The sequence below is a fragment of the Entelurus aequoreus genome, linkage group LG19 (genome assembly GCF_033978785.1).
Source record: "Entelurus aequoreus isolate RoL-2023_Sb linkage group LG19, RoL_Eaeq_v1.1, whole genome shotgun sequence".
Classification (NCBI taxonomy): domain Eukaryota; kingdom Metazoa; phylum Chordata; class Actinopteri; order Syngnathiformes; family Syngnathidae; genus Entelurus; species Entelurus aequoreus.
Window position 1 is genome coordinate 22,349,699 of NC_084749.1, and position 22,500 is coordinate 22,372,198.

Genomic DNA, 22,500 nt, shown 5'->3' on the forward strand with positions numbered 1-22,500 from the left:
TATCTGTGCAAAAAACTTGCTACTGGCCAGAGAAGGAGACAGCAGCTCTCCTTTCGTCAAGCTTAGCGACCCTGGTATCAGCGTTGCAATGATAAGCAGAGATGGTAAAGATGACACAATGTCAACACATTATAATTTTGCTGTCAATGCATAGTTACACAAGCACGTTTTTGCGGTATTGAGTAATCCTGGACAGAATTCCCTGGGTGGCACCTGAGGTACTGGAGGCCCCAGACAACCTGACCCTGGAGTGTGATAAGTGGAGCTTTGGTGCCACTGTGTGGGAAATCTTTAACGGTGGCAATGCTCCGCTGCATGACTGGGACCTTCAACAGGTATCCTTATGATAAAGCAAAATCAATCATTATAATAGCTGAGATAGGCTCCAGCAACCCCCGCGACCCCAAAAGGGACAAGCGGTAGAAAATGGATGGATGGATGGATGGATGGATGGATGGATGGATGGATGTCAAAATTGATGAGCACAATTTTAAACAACGTACACTTGGTGGCGCCAGAACCCAGGACTAACAAAGTAGCTTTGCTTAGAGCAGATAACGGAACACACGGTTTCCACAATCTAAAGGCAAAAATCAACTTTCTGTAGAAGCAGCTGTTTTATAAGGACTTCCAGCAGCTGGCGCCGTCTCAATGGACAGAACTGGCTGAGCTGATCAGCCAGTGTATGAATTACAAGGCAGCTTTCAGACCTTCATGTCGCAGTCTCATCCGTGACCTCAACGGTCTCATCACGTCAGGTATTGATGCGTAGTCTTAGTCGGTTGAAGTCAACCTACTTAACACACCTTGCCGTGCCATGGCACAAATTTATGAACAACCCCTAATGTGATGGTTTTTCCGGTTTCACGACAGACTATGTCATACTTCACGCCACTGAGCCCGTCACATTGAGTCCAGTGTGTCAAACTTCCAGCTCATCCCTGCATAACCAGACATTATTTGAGGAGCGGCATCTACGTTTCATTTCACTACTGGGAAAGGTAGGCATGACTCCACTGTTTTTTTCGGGAAAATGGCGGAAGAATCATTTAAGCAGGGCAATGTATTTTTTTATTTTTTTTAAATTCTAACTTCAAATGTATCTTACAACAGCAATGTTATAAACTGGGTTTGTCGCAATCCAATACAGATATCGGTCTGATATCAGTAAGTTACAATCGGCTTGCATCTAGAATCTCTAAAACAAGCAGTCCTGCAAAACTCCAGTAACAAGCGTATGCACATCGTTCAACTTACTTCATGAGTTTAACTTAGATAAAATGCCACAATTACCACTCCACTCAAACTTAAAGACGGCATAAATCCATTACAGATGGTTGGTATTAAATAGGTTAGTATTTTGAATACCGACCATAGTTCGCTGATTGAGTAATTTCACTTAATCAAGCCTTTTCTAATAGGGGTGCCAAAAACAAAAAAAAGATTTTCGAATGAATCGCAATTCTTTTTTTGTAACGATTCTTAATAGATTTGTCCATCCATTTAAGCAAATCATGTTGTTGATATAGATGCCCATATCTGCTGTACAGATTTACTTTCGAAAAGAGAAGGGTTGGATATTTCTCTTGTTGCCTTATTTGTATTTGACTTTATTAAGTGTTTGGGTAGCATTTTATTAAACAAAGTTTTAAGTAATATAGAAATGTATTAGAGCTGTTATTTATTCTAATGTAGTTAATCATAGAACTGGCACTCAATGTTATTAAAAAATAAATGATTTTGAATCGAGAATCGATTCTAAATCAAATCTTTACCCCCAAAAATCTAATTGAATTGTGTGGTGCCCAAATATTTACGGCCCTATTTTCTAGCATTTTTCAAAACAAATAAAATCTGTAGGTCATGTTCTGTTATTAATGTCGCAATAAGACAATACTCAAGGCGACAATATCGGTATCGTATCCAAAATGAAAAAGATGTATTGGGACACCTCTATAATAAATAGCTCAGATAAAACAGAATTTATGATTAATTACAAATGGAGGAGACACCTGTGCAAGCCATAGCTGTCCTAACGACGAGTTTAGGTGTGGCTCGATAGACGCATATGACTAACATCCAATTTGTATAGCGGGTCATGACGCAAAACAGAGCTTTTCAGTTTGTGTCAGAAGTAATGTGCGACGTCATCTCATGTTTTTAAACATTATTCCAAAAACAGAACATGAAGTTATTGGTTTCATTTATTTCATAACCGGCATCTTATAAATCTGACTGTGACTGTGTGTTACACCAGGGAAACTTCGGGAGTGTTGAGCTGTGTCGTTACGACCCACTGGGAGATGACACAGGTGAGATGGTTGCTGTGAAGAAGCTGCAGCCCAATAAGCATTCAACCCTGGAAGACTTTCGCAAGGAGATCAGAACCCTAAGCATGTTGAACTGCGACTATGTGGTCAAGTACAGAGGAGTCTGCTACAGCACGGGTAATACAAATGTAGCAAGTTATTCAACACAGATTTCTTTGAATTGCTCAGTATTTTCTAGTCCTTTGCCAATACTGTAACTAAGTATAGCACTTATTTGCACCTTCAAAGTATAAGAGAGCAAAATATTTTCACAGGTCGGCTCGATATGAGCTTGGTAATGGAATACTTACCCCATGGAAGTCTTATTGGGTATCTACAAAACAACAGACCCAACTTCAACATCAGGCGCATGTTACTTTTCGCATCACAGATATGTAAGGTGAGAACCAAATCAGAGATGTGCATACCAAAAGAGCATACGTCTTTGCAAGCAGTAATCAATATATTATAAATAAATAATATTATATACTGCAAATGTAGCGATTGAAATAAAACTCATACTGGAGGAAAAGTAAATAAATGATAAATGGGTTATACTTGTATAGCGCTTTTCTACCTTCAAGGTACTCAAAGCGCTTTGACAGTATTTCCACATTCACCCATTCACACACACATTCACACACTGATGGCGGGAGCTGCCATGCAAGGCGCTAACCAGCAGCCATCAGGAGCAAGGGTGAAGTGTCTTGCCCAAGGACACAACGGACGTGACTAGGATGGTAGAAGGTGGGGATTGAACCCCAGTAACCAGCAACCCTCCGATTGCTGGCCCGGCCACTCTACCAACTTCGCCACGCCAGAGTTTCTTCTTTACAAATATACTTAAGTAAAAGTAAAAAACATGTTGCATTAAAATTACTCTGACCAGTACAATTTAAACACCAAGTTACTGAAGTAAATGTAACGGAGCAAAAAATTTTACACGTTGCTACCCACTTTTGAGTATGCCTGACAGAAGGCACTTAAAAGTAAGGATCGGCTTTTCAAAATGTTCTAACTCAATGCTAAATGCTACTACATACTACTGATTAGTATTAGTGTTTTTACATGGTAATTTCAACAATTCCACATATGGTAGTGAAAACTACAACTAGGATGCACGTTACAATCAAACAACTGGTGTGTAATAAGTACAATATTTACAGAACAAACACTTTTTTGGGATCAACAAAAAACAAGACTGGCGCATTCAGCTTAATGACAAAGACTAATTCCTGACACTGTAATACACCAAAAACAAACTGAAATGTATGCATACTGGACATTGAGACTCAGAAGTGTAAGAAAACTAGATATAACAACTGGACAGCACAGTTCTCATTATCAGCTCAGTGTTAAAAGACATGAAGACGGATTCATTTTTTAAATTATGCTTTCTAACTTGTAGATAAAAATAAAAGTCAGATTACAGCGGAGCCAATGGGAGCTCCTCTATTTCGCCCATAAAATCCAATAAATAACCATTTAAAAACAACAATACTCCATTTACACTTAGTGATTTGAATATTAACCAAATATTAGTGATATTGTTATTATAAGCGCTAACACAGACAAACTATTTATAGCGGTGCCGTGATCACGACCGTGTGTGTCTATATTTACATCATCGATTGCTCTGCTGCTTCCAAGCTCCTTGTAAGTTTATTCTAGATCATAAATCATGCATCTCACCTGGACAGAAGAAGTCTGACAAGGTATTACAACCAGTTTGTACACTTTGACAGCCATTTAGGACCCGGAAATGGCCAGAATGGCACAAAAAGACGACTCACTGGAGGTTTGTGAAGGTTTTTGAAGGGCTTTGTAGGCAGAATTGCGCGGCTCCCATAGGCTCCATTGTAAGCGAACTTTTGATCGCATTTATTTAATATTTAGAATGAAAAAAAAAAATAATAATTTCATCGTTATGACTTTCATAATGATTGTGAACAAAAGGAAAAATTACAAAAAAAAGTGCAGTTCCCCTTTAAATAACATGTTTTTAGATTTTATCATTAAACAAAATAATATTTAATACCATATGAATACAGACAAAAATATCACAAATGAGTACCGTTGATATTGATTCCCAGGTACCGGAATTTGTACTGTATTGGTTCAAATGTGAAAGGTACCCATCTCTATGCGTGACTCATAAAATGCATGGATACTGAGACTCAGAAGTGTAACAATATATAACAACTGGACAGCACAGTTGTCATTATCAGCTCAGTGTTAAATAGCATTTGTTTTTATATTTTATTATTAGACAAAATATTTATTACCACATCAAAAAGTGAACAACATTTTTTTGGCAACTGTTATGTAAAGAAAAGGGGTAGGATTAAATAAGCTCTGCTTCTTCCTACTCCTTTTCGAACATGTTGAAAAGAGAAACTGGAAATTGTGATGTATCATGTTGTATGCTTGCATGTTCGAAATAAACTCAAACTCAAACCACATGAATGCAGACACAAATATCGAAAATTAGCACCGTTGACATCGATTCCCAGGCACCGGAAATTTGTACAGTATCTGTCCAAATGTGAAAGGTACCCACCCATATGAGTGACCCATAAGAACTTGGGCCAGCATTGTCATTTGAATTGAACTTTTTTGTGGGATTTTGCACATGCACTTCAGAGTGAGTGACCCGTAAGAACTCCAGTCAGTATCATAGGTTCAATGTAAAACCATATCTGTACATAGAGTATACTATACCCATCCTTGTTAACATAAAGATCCAGATACATGTATGTTTTAATTTTTGAAAACAGCATTCTGAAGGCAACTATGTTCACAATGAAGACAAGTTTGACACCTCTATTCAGGGCATGGCGTACCTGCAGACATTACGTTATGTGCACCGAGACCTGGCAGCTAGGAACATCCTGGTGGCAAGTGAGTCATTGGTGAAAATTGCGGATTTTGGACTGACCAAGATTGTTCCTTTGGACAAGGAGTACTACAGAGTCACACAGCCTGGAGTGAGCCCTGTCTTCTGGTAGGTTTCCACATGTTTTAAACCATGCCACGTCAGCTAAAACTGAACGCACGTCATACTTGATTGTGCAAATGTCAATGTTGATGCAGGTATGCCCCAGAGTCCATCAATGAGTCCAGATTCTCCCAAAAGTCTGATGTCTGGAGTTTTGGAGTGGTTCTTCATGAGCTCTTTTCCTACTGCGATACAAACTCCACTCCCCAAAAAGTGAGGTTATCCAACTTTAATATTGTGTTATATTTAGATTCAAGCTGTTTAATATTCATGTACGTTTCAGCTGTGTATGCAGGAGCTTGGAAATAATGTGCACGGACCATCCATTTCAATGCATCTTCTAAATATCTTCAAGAATAACTGGAGGTTGCCTCCTCCTCATAACTGCCCACCAAAGGTAAATACTGCTATTTTTGCTCAATAAATAAGTGCACTTTATTTGTTTTAAACTATTGTAGTGGCGTTCTGTACAAAAAGTGCACTTTAATTTAGTGTTGTTTTGATATGTCGTCTTACTGACATCATGCACAAAAGTGCACAAATAGCTTGTTTTAAAATGTCCCTGACAATCTTGCACTTTCTGTTTTGAAATGACATGAATGTTTGTGCCACTGCTTAATAGCTGTTTGAAAAAAACAGTTTAGGTCAATTGACTTAGTTGTGATTTCCCTCTCTGCATGAAAGTTTAAAATGAGCATATATTAATGCAGTATGAACATGAATGTTTTAATGTAGACACATAGAATCATCATACTGGTGTGATTATATGCATCGAGTGTTAATTCAAGGCTAAGGCAAAATATAGAGATATCTAATTCTTGTATCTAACCATCACAGTCTTTACAGGGTAATAACCATGAATGATTTTGAAATAAATCTCTTTGACTTTGTTTGTAAGTAAATACATGTTAGGAAGAGACCATGTTTGGCCTAAAAATATTGAGGTACTAAAAAAAGGCCATATCACCCAGCCCTACACACAACCTATTTTTAGTCACAAATGTGACTAAAATGCTCACACTGTACAGTAAAGTCCACCTGTGTGCAGGGAATTATTGCCTGTGTTTGTAAAGAATAACAAAACGAGTTTGTGGAAATTAAAAATATGAATCTAATCATTGTAGTAGCGACCATATACTAAGATTGTACTCGGTATTGTTACTGTCAATATTTCTATCGATTCGGCCACCTCTGTTTGCATTCAGAGATGTAGCTTAGCGGTTCTCATGGCTTATTGTATCCTCCTACGTTGTATAGTGTAGCATGTTTAGCTTGTCCCCGTCTTCCAGTGATAATGGTACATATAAGAAGCGTATTTTATTGGCTTTGAAACAGCTTTGCACTGTGGAGGGACGTTAGCTCTGTAACTAAGTGTTTTCACTGTCACACAAGGTCTACAGTTTGATGAGTCAGTGCTGGGCTTACAACTTTGAGGAGAGGCCATGTTTCTCCTTCCTGGAGGATCAATTTGAAAGCATGATGCAAAAAGGGAGGGAAACCCTGACAAGCTAACTGTGACAGCATCTTCCACTGCTTAGCAACCTTAGAAAAATGGCACATGAGGCCAAAGCAGCAGGTTAAAAAAATATGTTTTGTGTATTGGTGATTGTAATGAAAAAATGTTTTCAAAATAAAAATGTTGTCATCTTGTAAGAAACTCTCTCGTCATTGAAAATACTTTTTAAACAAAGCACAAATATGTCATGAATATTGTCCAGGATGAAGCGACAGATGCCCTGCCATAGTGATCGAGTGCTTTCACAAGTCCAAAACAGGTGGTAAACAGTCTCTAGATGCATGCTACATAAGGTGCAGGTACCAACAATGTAATTCTTGTATCTAACCATCACAGTCTTTACAGGGTAATAACCATGAATGATTTTGAAATAAATCTCTTTGACTTTGTTTGTAAGTAAATACATGTTAGGAAGAGACCATGTTTTGACCCAGCAGATGCCATTCACAACATTATTATCACATAGGAGACAGACACACAATCATTTTGGAATAAGCTGAGAAGTTTTCTGTTATTTTTTTCCTGATTAAAACAAAGTTTCCCTAGTTTGAGTGTCAAGTGGATCATTCACCATTGTAACAGCAGAAAGAGGAAATGAGTAAAGCCCAGCTGTACATCTTTCTATGTACTTAAACACATGTTCATGCTCTACTCTAGGGATGTGCATATCGATCCTGTGGTATCGATATATCGATACTCACACGCTACTCATTTGGCATCACTTTTCTGAAAAAAGTATCGATATAAACCAAAAAACGGCGTGTGGGGGGTGCAAGCATCACTTTCAGATGTTTTTGATGACTTACTTAACTTACTATGTGCTGGGACACCCCTGTACCTGGCAGAGTATAGAGCTGGCCCAGTCACGTCACAGGAGACAGCGAATGAGCGTCGTCAACGTGCAACACACACACAGCCAGCCGACAGCGTTGTTACTTTTCCTGAACAGCAATCCGAGACTTCAGTAAAGTGTGACGACATATCTCGAGTACACTAAAGGTGTCAGACATTTTTGTAGATAATTTTTCCAAGTTCATTTTCTCAGGGAACTGTCTTTCGTATGCAGGTTTATAGGACAAGGAAATCCTAGTTTATTGTGATAAGGAAATTATTGACTTTGCTTCAGAGAAGTGTTATAAGTTTACTTCCACAAAGATGTTTGAAACATAACATTGTTATGAATAAATGTTTTTTAAGCTTTTTTTTACCAAGACTTTTTTTTTGAGAAATAAGAAAAGTGAAAATGTGTATATTTTTGTTTATATTTAATTTATTTTTCATATTTGTGTTATTTATTTTAATTTTACTTTTATTATATACTGACCATAATGAATGTGGTATAAATGGTCTGTATTTGTCTTGTGATTTGTCTTAAATAATAACAATAGTAATAATATTTTTGACTGACAAAAATTGCCAATAAGAATTAATGGTATCGGTATCGATGAAAATGCAAGAAAAAGTATCGGTATCGTATCGAATCCTAAAAGTGTGCTATCGCCCATCCCTACTCTACTCTCCTCTCCTCTCATTGTATGACGTTGCAATACTATGCAGTTCCACTGAGTGGCACTGTGACCATAAAATCAACATAGCGTAGGCTTTGCCTTTGATGATAATTTAACAACTTCCTCTCTCTTTAACAAACTCGTAGCAAGCCAAACATGTCGGCATCTGCACAATATACATACTAATGCAACAAAGGTTGGTTTAGAGGGATTATATTGGCACAACTGGACAGTTTACTAACCTGAATCAAAATACGGACAGACAGCAAACCATCGGTCCAACACATGTCGTTTTTCGTGCACATGGCTTCTGGCGCAAAGAGGAAACGCCCCTCGTTTTACGAACCGGCAGCAACCGGGGACACACACTCAAAGGTTCCGCCTAGTCTCTGTGCAATAAACCATACACCTGTATTTTCTTTTTTCTAAAACAAACCGTTCAGATATAAAGTATTAAAGTTTAGCGATCTCTTATTGATGTACATTTTACCCAATTTTAAACAGCAAAATAAATCGATGTGGACGCAATACATTGGGTGTGCCACAAGATGGCTTCAAATGTTGTTTGCAACTTCATCGCAGTAACATGTTTCAAAGCAAAACATACAACACCACCGGCTAACTTATGTTACCATTTAATGTTTGACAATTGTAAATATATATTTTTTTCTGCAGCTGTTACAAATACTGTAATATTGTACATGGTAATTGAGATGTTTTGCATATTGTATATGTTATAAAAAAATACAATAATATAATATATCAGTATATATTATATACTGTATATGTAATATGTAAATATTACATATATGTTATATTTCATATTGCTAATATGGTAACTTTTTAGTCTACATTACCCTTTCCATTCTTACCCTTCCCATCCTTTGAAACTGAGCTACGGTGTGGAACAATTTCCCTTGCAGATCAATAAAGTTTGTCTAAGTCAGACATGGGTATCCTTTCTCCACCCTCCTGTGACTTTGGACTTGTTTTTGTTCTTGGTATGTCTAGAATCCGTCCCTTAGGTGTGTGTGTGTGTGTGTGTGTGTGTGTGTGTGTGTGTGTGTGTGTGTGTGTGTGTGTGTGTGTGTGTGTGTGTGTGTGTGTGTGTGTGTGTGTGTGTGTGTGTGTGTGTGTGTGTGTGTGTGTGTGTGTGTGTGTGTGTGTGTGTGTGTGTGTGTGTGTGTGTCATCTACCGTCATCTTGTTTTGTGTTTTTGTTATTTGTCGCAGTTTAGTGTTGGTCCTCAGCACTGCTTCCTATGTTTACATGTATTTATTTTCCAGCGCGTTCTTCTTTTAGTTTACTTTCTTGTTGCTGGGTGCACTGATAGCCGCACATGCATTCGTTTGGTGATTAGTGTCCCCACCAGCTGTTTTCGCTAATCACGGCTCTTTTATATACCCAGCTTTGCCACTCACACAACACGGGTCCAACCTACTACCGCCAAACAGACCAAGCTCTGACACGATAATAACAAGGAGCTGACCAACACAATCAGGCGGTCAGGTTACCCATACTCAGGTTGAGCACTCCCCACAGGACGTTGCCGGGTCCTTTCTTGACCAAGATGGCCACTTGTGCGCGCGGCTCAAGTGGTGTCTGTTTTTGTCCTCACTAGATTTTGTTTCATGTTTACTCTTTTTAGTATTGCTTTTAATATTCTTATTGGAGTTTTTTTTAGTCATTTTTAATCTTTTTACAAACATTTTTGTGTGGAGGATTGTGGACGTTGTTTGGGTGCAGTGTTCAAGCTCACCGGGTCGTGTGGCTTCTGCCGCACGCAGCTGGCGTCTGGGGCCTGTCCATCTACACCTGAACACTGGTGTAGTATGGCGTTGTTGCCTACTGCTCCGACAAAGTCTGCTTCTGCGTGTCTGTTGGAGGTCGTCAGGTTGATCTGCCTGAGGGCAGTCACTGGTGTAGCATCCAAGACTCCTGAATCCTAACCTGTCCGGCGTCACGGCTTGCTGTCCTGCGCTCCTGCTCACATCGTACCTTTTGGGTGCCATCGACCCATCTGCCTGGACCGGGAAGCCCGGTGCCGACGGCTGTTGTGGCGTTCTGGGTCCTGGTCTGTCTGACGTCGCCTTTTGTTAGACTTCACATTCTTCACGTCGTGAAGTGAAGTGTATTATATTTATATATAGCTCTTTTCTCTAGTGACTCAAAGCGCTTTACATAGTGAAAACCCAATATTTAAGTTACATTTAAACCAGTGTGGGTGGCACTGGGAGCAGGTGGGTAAAGTGTCTTGCCCAAGGACACAACGGCAGTGACTAGGATGGCGGAAGCGGGGATCGGACCTGCAACCCTCAAGTTGCTGGCACGGCCGCTCTACCAACCGAGCTATACCACACCTTGCGGTATAGCTCGGTATAGCCCAATGTGCCAGTCCCTGGTAGGGACTGGCACATGCTGCCTGGACCGGGAAGTAAGGCGCTTCTTTCTTCTGGTCCGGGAATAGTTTTTCCTTTTTCCTGCTGCCTGAGACCGTGGCTGGTCTTTGTTGTTTGTCAAATTTTGTTCGCTGTGTTGCCTTGTCGGGCCTCAGTTCCTTTTTACACGTGACGTCACGCAACGTCATTGTCTAATCCAGGGACAAAAACAAAAAAACAACATGGATCTTCCTTTCTTGTGATACATTGGAATCAGCATGCCTCATTCAGTAACTATTCTCCTCTTTTTGGCTTTGCTGCACCCATTAAAGAGCTAAGGACACTTGAATAACAATCACATAATTGTGAAAAGGTTTACCACATGCCCTATAGCTTCTCTATATCCAGGGCAAACTCCAATACAATTGGAAAATGACATAAATCTGTCTCCAGTTCTGCCCAGAGACCTACCAAAACTCAAATGTTTATTTGCTTTATATAAGTATCTCTCCAATCCATAACATGGAAGTACTTCAGCATGCCAAAGAATTAAAAGTAAATCTATTGCTAAGCAGAGGTTGTTGATTGCTTTACTTCTACTTTTGTCTGGAAATGTGTAACCAAATCCTGAACCTGAGCAGACACCCTCTGATTTTAAATCACTGTCCGGGCTTAAATATGTTCATCTGAATGTACGGAGCTTACTACCAAAGATGGACATGGTCAGAATTTGGGTGAATTTAACGGGGGCAGACGTTTTGATTTCGGAAACTTGCCTAACTAAGTCGATTACAAATAAAGACATTAACATTAATGGGTATAATGTTTACCTCACCGATAGGTCAAAAAAAGGTGGGGGTGTAGCTATTTATGTAAAATCCAGATTTAATGTTTCAACTGTTCTTTCCCAGTCATCCATCCATCCATTTCCGACCGCTTATTCCCTTTGGGGTTGCGGGAGGCGCTGGAGCCTATCTCAGCTAAATCAGTAAACAAATGGAATTTTTGGCTGAGGATGTAGAAATCATAAAATCATTACATATTACTGTGGTTGGGTGTTACAGGCCTCCATCTGCTTCAAGGGAGGCGCTAGAGTCATTAAAACAGCTTTTAGATCAGTTATATTACACTGAACTACTTAAGTCAGGAGATTTTAACTGGGTCTGGTTAAATGCAGCTTCTGATTAATTTAAACAGTTTTTTGATTCTGTTAATCTCACCCAATTGGTCAACTTTCCCACCAGGCCTAATCCCAAAATTCCAGATAAATATACCTTAATTGATTTGATTTTAACTAATGTGCTTCATAAGTTCTCTTCCTTGGGTATATTCTGTAATAATTTGAGTGATCATTGTATTATTGCTGCATGTAGAAATACTAAGATTCCGAAGGGAAAACCTCGTATTGTTTGTAGAAAGAATCTTAAAAATTTCAATAAACAAGCTTTTCATCGCGATTTGTATAATGTGGACTGGGAACATACACTATATTGCCAAAAGTATTTGGCCACCTGCCATCCCATTCCTAACCCATAGGGTTCAATATGATGTCGGTCCACTTTTTGCAGCTATTACAGCTTCAACTCTTCTGGGAAGGCTGTCCACAAGGTTGCGGAGTGTGTTTATAGGAATTTTCTACCATACTTCCAAAAGCGCATTGATGAGGTCACACACTGATGTTGGTCGAGAAGGCCTGGCTCTCAGACTCCGTTCTAATTCATTCCAAAGGTGTTCTATCGGGTTCAGGCCAGTCAAGTTCATCCACACCAGACTCTGTCATCCATGTCTTTATGGACCTTACTTTGTGCACTGGTTCACAGTCATGTTGGAAGAGGGCCCGCTCCAAACTGTTACCACAAGGTTGAGAGCATGGAATAGTCCAAAATGTTTTTGGTATCCTGGAGCATTCAAAGTTCCTTTCACTGGAACTAAGGAGCCAAGCCCAACTCCTGAAAAACAACCGCACACCATAATTCCTCCTTCACCAAATTTCACACTCGGCACAATGCAGTCCAAAATGTACCGTTCTCCTGGCAACCATCAAACCCAGACTTGTCCATCAGATGGAAAAGCGTGATTCATCACTCCAGAGAACGCGTCTCCACTGCTCTAGAATCCAGTGGCGACATGCTTTACACCACTGCATGTCAGTTTACGTGGCCTACCACATGGCGGCTGACTTGCTGTTGTTCTCAAACTCTTCCATTTTCTTATAATAAAGCCTAAAGTTGACTTTAAAATATTTAGGCGCGAGGAAATTTCACCACTGGATTTTTCGCACAGGTGGGATCCTATGACAGTTCCACGCTGAAAATCACTGAGCTCCTGGGAACGGCCCATTCTTTCACAAATGTTTGTAGAAACAGTCTCCATGCCTAAGTGCTTAATTTTATACACCTGTGGCCGGGCCAAGTGATTAGGACACCTGATTCTCATCATTTGGATGGGTGGCCAAATAATTTTTGCAATATAGTGTGTAAATCTATGTAGAGCTAGTTTGGACATTTTTCAAAGGAATTTTCAAAAACATTTGTATGCAAATTATTAATAAACATGCACCTTTTAAAAAAAAACAGAGTGAAGGGACGAGAAAATCCCTGGTTTTCTCCGGAACAGGCAGATATCATTCATGAGTGTATTAAGGCATGGGATAAGGCAAGACAAAGTAACTCTGCCACTGATTGGTCATATTTTAGACAGCTTCGAAATCAATGCACTTCCCTTATCAAAAAGGCCAGATAAGAATATTTTTTTGTCGGTCACCACTGAGAACCTCAACAACCCACAGAAATTTTGGAAAGTGATCAAATCTCTGTCTGTGAATAAAAACACAGCAACTTTTCCCACATTTGTACTTCAAGAATCAGTGCCAGTTTATGATCGAACTGAAGTCTTGAATTGTTTTAACCAGCATTTTTTATTGTCCGGTTCTCTATTTGACTCAAAAGGGACAACTATAGGGAATCCTTGTACAGACTCTCCCATGTTTTCTGGAGATCCTTTTACTTTTACTTGTCTTGAAGTGCATAAATTCCCAAATACTTTAGACCACAGAAAGTCCCCCGGACCTTGATTGAGCCTTATTTTTTTAAAGCTGGCAGCGGATTTTATAGCTGAGTCACTTTCAATGATTTTTAATCAGTCAGTTAAAAACAAAGACATTCCATCAGTTTGGAAATCAGCTTTTTTTTTCTCCCTTTGTAAAAGGGAGGTGATCCAGCAATTCTTTCTAATTATAGGCCAATATCAAATTTTGTGTCTAATAAAAAATTCTGGAATCTCTTGTTTGTGATCAGTTGAAAGAGTTCCTCTCTTCAAATAAAATTATTTGTAAATATCAATCAGGCTTCAGGAAACAGCACAGCACCATCACTGCTACAATGAAGGTGGTAAATGAAATCATTGTAGCGCTTGGTAAAAAAAACAGTACTGTGCCTCACTTATTATTGATCTCTCCAAAGTGTTTGGCACAGTAGACCACGCTATTTTAAAACACAGGCTGTTTCTAATTGGACTGTCAGAACATACGGTCGCTTGGTTTTCAAATTATTTAGAAAACAGGACCCAGTGTATTAAATACGAGGGTCTTTGTTCAGAATTTGTCACTGTTCATTGGGGCCTCTCTTTTTTATTTTATACATAAATTATCTCGAACAACATTTCTCTGATGCTAATATGCATTTTATGCTGATGATACAATTATTTATTGCTCTGGATCATCTGTTGATCAGGCTGTTAATTCCCTGCAGAAAGCTTTTGTCGCTGTGCAGAATTCACTTATTGACTTAAAACTGGTTCTCAATGCTGACAAGACAAAATGTATGCTGTTTTCCAAACATAGGAAGGTGCCTCAAACTCCCCCGGTAGTGTCCACTCTAGAAGGGAATGTTATAGAAGTGGTGAATATAAATACCTTATTTTTTAATTGATGACTCTCTCACCTTTAAACCTTTTATTGATCAACCGGCGAAGAAACTAAAACTTAAATTGGGGTTTTTCTTCCATAATAAGAGATGTTTTTATTTTGGTGTAAAGTAGAACCTTGTCTCTGCCACATTTTTATTTGTGTTAGATTATGGTGATCTTTTTTATATGAATGCTATTCATTCCTGTCTTCAGATGGTCGACCCTGTTTACCATGATTCTTTGAGAATCATCACAATCTTGAGATACTGAGGGACAGACAGAAAAGCTACCACCGGGTGGTTAAAGCTGAGAGAGACAAGTTCTTTGCCAGTCTCATTGCAAATGCTCCAAACTCCAGAATTCTATTCAGAACCATCAATTCTGTGGTCCCCCCCCCCCCCTTTGAAAGACTGCTTGCGGGACATAAAGGAGTGGATGTCACAAAGCTTCCTGCAGCTCACTGACACCAAGAGTGAAATTCTTCTGTTTGGCAACTCCACCTCGGTCAGTCAGATCAGAAAGAATTTGGGAAGTTTGGCCACTCTTGAAAAACCCCATGTCAAAAACCTTGGGGTCATATTCGACCCAGACCTCACGTTTGACAAACAAGTGAAATCTGTGGTGAAATCCTGTTTTTTCCAACTACGCACCATAGCCAAGATCAAGTCTTTCCTCTCCCCCAGTGACCTACGGAGGGTCGTGTTGATGCTTATTTTTTCTAGACTGGACTATTGCAATGCCCTTTATGCTGGGGTCACCGACAAGACCATCCATAGCATGCAGCTAGTACAAAATGCGGCTGCCAGGGTGGTGACAGGCGCAAAAATGAGGGAACATATTTCTCCCATCCTCTCCTCCCTTCACTGGCTCCTAGTGAAGCGTAGAGTGAAATTTAAGATCGTCATGTTCGTCTTCAAAGCGCTCAATGGTCTCGCCCCAGCTTATATTAAAGATCTCCTGGACCAACCCACCAGCTCCAGGCTGGGTCGTTGCCTTAGATCAGACAACCAGATGACCCTGAAGGTCCCACGGTCAAACCTAGTGACAAGGGGAGACCGTGCTTTCTCAGTGATGGCACCTAGGTTGTGGAATAAGCTCCCCCTGAGTATTAAGTCCGCCACCACTCTGGACTCTTTTAGAGCACGGCTTAAAACTCACCTTTTTACCGCAGATGACTTTTAATTTATGTTTTCATTGTGAGTCTTAAATGTTTAGTTTAGATTCCTTTGTGTGTCTCAGTCTCTGTTTCTGTTTTTTTTGTTTCTCCACTCGGGCTGCGCCCCGGGCTGATGTAACAGTTGGTTGGGGGGCGCATAATAAATGAAAATAACATAACATAACATAACATAACATAACAAACTGTAGAGCAATGACACACCACTGTGACTTGTACTCCCGAGTGGGATGGCCTTCTCTGTCCACTAGGAGACAGTGTCATTGGTACACTTTTATTTACAAGGCTTTATTGGGACGGTTGCCCGATTACATTTGTACATTGATTACACAAAGAAGTACTAACTCTTATGCACTGAGATCCAACGATCAGCTGTTGCTCTCTGTCCCTTTTGCTCGCACTGAGCTAGGGAAAAAAGCTTTTGTCCATGCAGCTTCTTGTGCTTGGAACATGTTACAAAGAGACTGGAAACTGACATAATGTTTATCCTTAAATGCTTTTAAAACTAAACAGATCATTTGAAGGAACCTCAGTTATCTGCAACTGTTTTACTTGATGTCCATCCTGTCATTTTAATGTGTAATGTGAATGTAATTTTATGTGTAACTTTGCTGCCTCTTGGCCAGGACTTCCTTGAAAAATAGGCTTTTAATCTCAATGGGATTTTTTTCCTGGTTAAAGAAAGGTTAAATTACAATTTAAAAAAGCCATTTCCAAGTCCACTAAGCACATGTAATCTGGGTTGGGAAAACTCCCATGCACCCCCGAGGACCCTGCCGAGAGTAAAAAGCTGGTCCACAGTTCTACGACAAGCACAAAAACCACACTCCTTCTCTTGAATCCAAGGTTTGACTATTCGGCGTAGTCTCCTCTCCAGTACACCTATATAGACCATACCGGGAAAGCTGAGGAGTGTGATCCCACGATAGTTTCGGTTCCCCTTCTTAAAGAGAAAAAACACCAACCCGTTCTGCCAACCCAGATGTCCACGCAATGCTACAGTCTTGTCAACCAAGACAGCCCCACTGCATCCAGAGCCTTAAGATACTCTGGGTAGATCTCATCCACCCCTGCAGCCCTGCCACCAAGGAGCTTCTTAATTACCTTGACAACCTTAGCCCCAGAAATAGATCACTGGTTAAAAGTCATATTCAGTAATGAATCGCAAATCTGCATTGGACAACGTGTTGATGCTGTAAACTTTTTTTGTTGCCGTTCCAATGAGATTTATGAAGACGACTGCCTAAAAAAATAGGCACATTTCCACAGTAATTGGTGATATGAAGCTCCATGTCAGTTAATGGCACTGGGGAGATGGTTCTCATTACATCTTTAAAAAAATGCACAGGTTTACATTGACATTTTCAACACTTTTCTTATTCCATCAATCGAAACAATGTTTGGAGATGATGACTTAATTTTTCAAGATGACAATGCATCTTGATTTAGAGCACAAATTGTAAAAACTTTACTTGAAGAAAAATACATAAGGTCTAGGCCTGCAAATAATCCGGATCTCACTTCAAGTTAAAATGTATGGTGGAAATTGAAGAAAATGGTCCATGACAAGACTCCAACCTGTAAAGCTGATCTGACAACAGCAATTAGAGAAAGTTGGAGCAAGATTAATGAAGAGTACCGTTTGTCACTCGTTAAATTCATGTCTCAGAGACTGCAAACTATTATAAAAGCTACAGGTGGTGCAACGAAGTACTAGTTACATGTAGTGTTTTTGTTTGTTTTTATGATTCCCTAATTTTACTAATAATTAAGTAATTCCATAATTTTCAATCTGCTTTATCTAAAAATTTAACTGTTTGCCGACCACCACAATTTTTTGTCTTGGTTTCTTTCAGTGGTTCTCAAAGCCAGAAAGTTGCCATTTGAAATGACTATAGTTTTGTGTCATGTCTGTTATCTGCTTTTTTTCTACAACATTAAACAACTGAATGAACATCCTTCAAGGTTGATGATTCCATCATTTTTGCCAGGGGTTGCGACAATGACTTGGAATTAAGTTTGAAAAAAAAGGGCTTTGATGTATTTAAGCTATGTTTGTCATTTGATTTTAGCTTAGCTTAGCTACATTTGATGTAGAATAGCTTGTAATTTAGCTAACTACATTTTCTAAGTAGCTTGCCCAATAAGCAATAAAAAGTATTTTTTTTTACCCAATTAGCTTTCATTGGAAAAAAAGCACTTTTAAATTGTGTATTAGAGGTGACAGAAAAAATCAATTCACATTTGAATGGCAATCTATTTGACGTTTTCAAAGTTTTTAGGCCATTTTGTTGCTTACTCTCTGCAGGTATACATCATATGTCAGCAGTCAAGAGGAGCTTTTGTAACCTATAATCTGTTTTGAAAAGCTTTTATTAGAATACTGTATATAAACCAAATACTATATTGCGAGAATTAGTTTGAATAGAAAATTGTGTTGAATCGAGAATCAATTCTGAATTGAATCCATCACTCCATACATTTTTTATCGCTTGTCCCTATCGGGGTCACGGGGGTCCTGGAGCCTGGCCCAGCTGATTTTGTGCGGAAGGCAGGGTACACCCTGGACAAGTCATCACCTCTTTGCATATGACCCCAAAAATCGGAATCACAGTGAGTCGTTAGTTGTTGTAAGATTCACATTCTTATTGTATATTCTTTTTCTCTTTAGCTACAAATCCTGCCTTCCTAAGTCACACCGCCACGACATTCAGAAACGGAACCGCCTGGACCGCTATCGAATAAAAAACACCCTCAAGCGTTTTCTAAAGAAACTTGGAAACTGCTCCGTGGACGAGTGCAGCTTGAAACTGAAATACCTGGTTGAACTGGCTGGCATCGTTCCAACCTTAGGGAATGAAGTCTACTGTGTGAGCGCTGGTTCTTCCCATTCCAATGGAACGTTCACTCACTTGAGGGTCAGCGGGGAAACTGGCATTCAAACTAGTGAAAGTTCTCAGCCTGATGGCTTCCTGGTGAGACCAACATTAAGAGATGTTTATTTTTCTTATTTATTTCTTTAATGATCATTTGAAATATTGAATATAATTGAACACTTAACTGATAAGAAATAATAATAACTATTTTTTTCTAGGCGTGGCAAGCCTTCTGTGATTTCCAGGACATTGTTTCCATCAGCATCAAGAGAATATCCCATGAGCAGGTTCCCCAAGACAGCAGGATGGTGACCGTTTGTCGTCATGACGACCGATGCCTGGTAAAAGATTAGCCTTGTAGTTCTACCCTCTATATCGAAGTAACCCAAACCTTTGTTTTCATGTTTGATTTTGCTCCAAAGGAAGCCAACTTTCAAAGTCTTAGAGAAGCGCTATCATTTGTGTCGCTTGTTGATGGTTACTTCAGATTGACCACAGATTCCAGCCACTACTTCTGCCAGGACGCAGCCCCTGAAAGTATTCTGGAAGGTATCAAAAATCATTGCCATGGCCCAATCACGTGAGTTCTTTTGAAAAATAATGATTTTAACAACTCCAACAAAAACTTTGAATGACTATACAGTACATATTTGATTAGGTCAGAGTTTGCAGTCGACAAGTTGAAAAAATCCGGAGGTAAAGGTGGAACATTCCTACTCCGGCAGAGTCCCAACATCTTTGATAACTTCTTCCTCACAGTCTGTATTCAGGTAAATCTTCCTTCTATGACAATCTTCCTTTCCTACCTACCAACCACAATATTGTGACTATGTGGAGTTTTTGTGTCTTCAGACATCCCTTGGACTCGATTATAAAGACTGTCTCATCATTAGGAACGACTGTTACCGTCTTCCTGGTGTTCGGCAGTCCTTTTCCAGTTTGAGAGAGCTCACCAGTTTTTACCAACAACACAAACTGCTGCTGGATAATATTCCAGCTAAACTCGTCCATTGCTGTCCACCACGACCTAAAGGTATGTTGCTACTTCCATATCATGGTGAAGGTTTTCAAATGATTTCTAAATACAGTGATGCCTCAATTTACGAGTATTTTGAGATAGGAGAGATCTCTCTGATTTTTGTTTTGCTTTAAATTGCAATTATAATTTGAGTTATGAAATTTTTGCTTTGCTACTTGGTGGCATAGAAAATGCCACAGTGAACGTTGTTAGTTCAGCTCAAAAACATCCAGTCTTATTTGCTGGCATTTACAGCTCGAAATCGAAAGAACTTAGTTTTCAAGTCTTTGGAAACCAAATATTTAGCAGCGGCCCAGCTTTCACAGCCTATAAGCCAACATCGTCCTCATGCTGAAGGTTGCGCCTCCACCCACAGCTCGGCTTCCTGCACACGTCTGAAGCTGCTACGGGTGTCCAGGGCAGTCCTTCACTCTGACACGCTAATAACCGACGCGGTCTTCGGTCTTGCTGCTGCCCAGCCTCATGTGATAGTAACCCTCTCAGCACATCCCCTGTAAGGCGTCCACTCTTCTCCTCAACTACACTGATAGTGGGAGATAGCATACCTAGAAATATTCCCATTTTCAGCACCATTACTTGATAGAGGTGGGTTTAATGAAGGGAGCTGGATCTTGAAGAGCATTCCTGTCAAAGAGCCGCTTAAAAGACTGGCTCGTTGTTATATTTGGTTACGTATCAAGAAAACAATATCCCTGGTAGCCATAATGATATTTGTAATAGAATAATTAAAATGTATATTTCACCAAGATTAATTACATATGTGGAAATCAGTATCAAATTTGCCTTGTTGTCATATGGCCATGCTTGGATAATTAAATAATTATTTCGTATTTTCCTTTGCCTAAAAAACTTTCTGGAACAATACTAACAATGCATGTTACAGAATATTAAAATTTAACAATACAGAAAAATACTGTATATACTGTACAAATAGGAATGGTATTTATGTATGTTTAAAATACAATAAATACAACCAGAATACAAATATGCACATGATAAAATGTGAATACAAAACTGTACTACCTTACCCACTGAACTACTTTTTTTAAATAAAATGTTTTAAAATGTTTCGCCATCTACACAACTCTTAACTGGATATCAGTTCTCCTCGTTCACTTAAAAGAGTCGTTCAAAAGACTTTCATGACGTCACATCGCTAACTTGCCGTTAACCCAGCCTTATTGACCAACCAACTCTTCGGTAATGAGGCTCATTGAACATGTTGGACATAATGAGACGGGAAGACGCCAATCAGAACAGACTAAAAAGTATTTTGAAGTCCTATTTAGTGTAATGGAAAAGGAAAATGCCTTAAATTGTTATCACATTGGTTAAACTACTGTAGTTTTGTGTAGTACTATTGCTTTGTTTTTCAAAAAATTATATCTGGGGCGGTATAGCTCGGTTGGTAGAGTAGCCGTGCCAGCAACTTGAGGGTTCCAGGTTCGATCCCCGCTTCTGCCATCCTAGTCACTGCCGTTGTGTTATTGGGCAAGACACTTTACCCACCTGCTCCCAGTGCCATTCACACTGGTTTAAAAGTAATTTAGATATTGGGTTTCATTATGTAAAAAGCTCTTTGAGTCACTAGAGAAAAGCACTATATAAATATAATTCACTTCACTTCACATATCTAAAAGTTATTCTTCTTTTTAAAATGCATGTTATAGATAGAAACCATAGATAGAAACCCAAACTCTATGTTCCTAGAAGGAGTGATAAAAGAGGAAATATTCAATATTGTGAAAAAAAAGGTAAATCCAATACCTCAACTTATTGCAACGAAATTGAAAAATTACAAAATGAAAACGATAAAAAAAAAGGTTATTGAAGAGAATACAGAACCTTCAACATATTTCAGCAACCTATAATTTCAAACAGGCAAATTCCCAGATAAAATGAAAATAGCAAAAATCGTACCGATTTATAAAGACTGGAGACAAACACCAGTTTACAAACTACAGACCTGTTTCTCTACTTCCACAATTATCTAAAATCATTGAAAAACTGTTTAACAGATTAGACAAATTCATAAATAAAAATGAAACACTCACAGATAACCAATACGGCTACAGAGCCAACATCTCAACATCAATGGCATTAATCAAAATAACAGAGAGATCACAAATGCAATATATAGTAAAAAAATGTGCTGCTGCAGTGTTTATGGATTTAACAAAAGCATTTAACACAATTAATCACAGCATCTTAATAAACAAATTAGAACGGTATGGCATCAGAGGGTTGGTCTTGAACTGGGTAAGAAGCTACTTAACTAACAGGAAGCAATACGTGAAGATAGGCGAACATATTTCCATAGAGCTGAAAATATTTTGTGGCGTACCTCAGGGATCAATTCTCAGACCAAAAATTGTTCAATCTCTATATAAATTACATTTATAAGGTTACAAAGGACCTAAAGTTAGTATTATTTGCAGATGACACAACAGCATTTTGTTCAGGAGAGAACACACAGAAGATAATACAAATAATGACAGAAGAAATTAACAAATTAAAAAGATGGTTTGACAAAAACAGATGTTCTAGACCAAAAATCACTTGATATTCTTTATTGCTCGCTAGTGTTAGCATATCTGAGTTACTGTGTAGAAATATGGGGAACCAACTACAAATGTGCGCTTCATTCACTAACTGTGTTATAAAAAAGATTGATTAGAATATTACATAATGTTGGATTTAGAGAACATACAAACCCTTTATTTATTAAATCACTATTATTGAAATTCAACGATTTGGTGCATTTGCAAACAGCTAAAATTATGTATAAAGCAAACT

The 22,500-nt window shown here is 39.0% G+C and overlaps 2 protein-coding genes across 2 annotated transcripts in view; both read left to right on the forward strand.

Moving 5' to 3' along the window:
* LOC133635466 (tyrosine-protein kinase JAK2-like) overlaps positions 1-6,929 on the forward strand; it is a 15,615-nt gene extending 8,686 nt beyond the window's left edge. The window contains exons 11-20 of the mRNA XM_062028682.1: positions 1-104; positions 184-335; positions 608-758; positions 874-1,001; positions 2,258-2,447; positions 2,585-2,709; positions 5,141-5,313; positions 5,403-5,520; positions 5,591-5,704; positions 6,700-6,929. The exon at positions 1-104 is cut by the window's left edge and continues 26 nt beyond it. Of these exons, the coding sequence (XP_061884666.1) occupies positions 1-104; positions 184-335; positions 608-758; positions 874-1,001; positions 2,258-2,447; positions 2,585-2,709; positions 5,141-5,313; positions 5,403-5,520; positions 5,591-5,704; positions 6,700-6,819 (1,375 nt within the window). The 3' untranslated portion in view covers positions 6,820-6,929. The remainder of the gene's footprint in view (positions 105-183; positions 336-607; positions 759-873; positions 1,002-2,257; positions 2,448-2,584; positions 2,710-5,140; positions 5,314-5,402; positions 5,521-5,590; positions 5,705-6,699) is intronic.
* Positions 6,930-16,946: 10,017 nt separating this feature from the next.
* The window catches only part of LOC133635467 (tyrosine-protein kinase JAK2-like), a 15,602-nt gene continuing 10,048 nt past the window's right edge, over positions 16,947-22,500 (forward strand). The window contains exons 1-6 of the mRNA XM_062028683.1: positions 16,947-16,984; positions 18,461-18,764; positions 18,884-19,006; positions 19,088-19,245; positions 19,324-19,435; positions 19,518-19,698. Of these exons, the coding sequence (XP_061884667.1) occupies positions 16,947-16,984; positions 18,461-18,764; positions 18,884-19,006; positions 19,088-19,245; positions 19,324-19,435; positions 19,518-19,698 (916 nt within the window). The remainder of the gene's footprint in view (positions 16,985-18,460; positions 18,765-18,883; positions 19,007-19,087; positions 19,246-19,323; positions 19,436-19,517; positions 19,699-22,500) is intronic.